Source organism: Puccinia triticina, chromosome 16A (assembly GCF_026914185.1).
Source record: "Puccinia triticina chromosome 16A, complete sequence".
Classification (NCBI taxonomy): Eukaryota; Fungi; Basidiomycota; class Pucciniomycetes; order Pucciniales; family Pucciniaceae; genus Puccinia; species Puccinia triticina.
The window spans coordinates 2,333,811-2,335,678 of NC_070573.1; the positions used below are offsets into that span (position 1 = coordinate 2,333,811).

General features: G+C 53.4%; 1 protein-coding gene across 1 annotated transcript; it reads left to right on the forward strand.

Moving 5' to 3' along the window:
• Positions 1-674: 674 nt before the first annotated feature.
• On the forward strand, positions 675-1,613 carry PtA15_16A236 (uncharacterized protein; the record flags this gene model as incomplete). Its single annotated transcript, XM_053163907.1, has 3 exons — positions 675-716; positions 902-1,488; positions 1,595-1,613. 3 exons carry the CDS (start codon positions 675-677, stop codon positions 1,611-1,613), a joined length of 648 nt encoding a protein of 215 aa, XP_053027885.1.
• Between the last annotated feature and the right edge of the window lie 255 nt (positions 1,614-1,868).

Consider the following 1,868-nt stretch of genomic DNA (forward strand, 5'->3'; position numbering starts at 1 on the left):
TGTTTGAAGGACTTAATCATTTTGGAGATCCTGTCGATTGATTGAATGGGCTTGTTGCTGAGTACACTAGAAACGATCGGGTCCCAAGATCAATGAAATCCAAGTCTATTAAAACCACAGTTTTGCGGGAAAAAAATTCAAGGGTTTCCCCTACAATAAACAAAATTTACAAAAAAATGACAGGAGTTTCCCCACAAGACAACAAAGTACAAACAAATTGTGAGGGTTTCCCCACTAAATAAATACATGAATGAAAAATATTGTGACAGGCTAAATTAAACTGAAAAATAAAAATAAAATCTCAACTAGCAACCTAGCCCAACACCAGCCAAAGCTGCTGCACCCAGGCCCACATTGCCGCCCAACTCACCGGATGGGTCAAACAGTATGTAAGGAAGGCCCCCAGCAGCGCGGTGGCAGAATGCTTAGTGGGGGGCCAGCTCTTTAACCCCCCAGGTTGTGCAAATGCATATACAGCAGTTGGGGAGCATGAGACACACCGCCAGCTGGAATTACAGACAAAACGGATGCGCCTGGGGGGACAAACAGACGGGCAAGTTCTTCTTATATATACATACATTTTTGTTATTCCCGAGTCCCTGCGGCCCTTGGGCTTCGAGTTGGACTCGTACTCACAACACCAATGCCACGGAAACAACGCCACCAACACCGCCATGGCGACAACGCCACAGAACACCGCCACCAGCACGGCTATGGCAAACAGCCTGAATGCAATGGCCAGTAAAGCTGTAACCCGAATCCAGCACCCCGGTTGTTTTCACGGGTGTCGGTCCACGTACGGGCTGAATCTCTGAGGCCCAAACAGTTCTACAGCACATATTGGAGGGTTTAGAGCAAGGAATGAGCACATTTTCCCCACCTTCGTCGGCCGTTGTTGCAGTCCTTCCAGACCACCTTGGGCTTGTCCGACTCGCATCTGACCTACCCAGAGCCTGATTCCCAGCGCCGCAAGAAGTTCAAGCCCTCCATCGACCCGCTCGTCCAGCCCGGCCATCTCCCCGAAGTACCTCTCCACATTGGAGGCCCGGAGGCCAAGCCGGACGTTGAGATGCACTCCTGGAACCGCATCAATCCTGAGCCGGCTGTTGGCGAGTACCCCGGCCAGCATCCCATCCAGCAGCCCTACCCGCATCCCGCCACCCCCGGAGCAGCTCCCTTTTCCCATCCAAGGCTACCGGACCCCATGATCCTCCTCCTTTGGGAGAGAGGGACCCGATGTGTCGGCCGCCAAGCCGGTCAAAGCGACCCACATCATGTCCAAACAACGGCGCCAAAATGTTATCCAAGGCGGCTTTGGAAGCCTGGTGGAGATCCTTTGAGCGGGGGAATCCCAGTTGGGTATCTCCATCGCCACGCCCAACCCGCCTCCGTTCGGCCCCTCAGCCACACCAATGTCCGAGCAGAACAATGCCAAGAAGTCCAAGACCAGCGGCTGCGGAAGAAGAGGCGATATCAAGACCGGCGCCAGTAAGTCCGTCGTCCTCCAACACGCAGCCAAGTTTGTTGTCTGGATGGCCGACTATAACTCCACCCTGTCTTCTGAAATCTCCTGTCTCAAAAATATCCTCCTCAGCCATTACATCCAGGTCTAGCTTCTCTCCTCAAAAGGGCTCCCGTCGGCATGCCCTCAAAAAATCCTCAATCAAGAAGGGCCAAGTCTTGGAGAGCTTACAATGAGTCGATGCATTCAGCGGGACACAAGCGACCAGGCCTGTACCCAAGCTGGCCAATGGCCTCGCTCCAGCAGCTACTGGCGACAAAGAAGGAAAAGCTGGCCTACAAACGCAACAAGCTACTTGGGCGCCGGGGGGGTTGATCCTGGTTGGGCCAGGCAAAGGCCTTTTCCT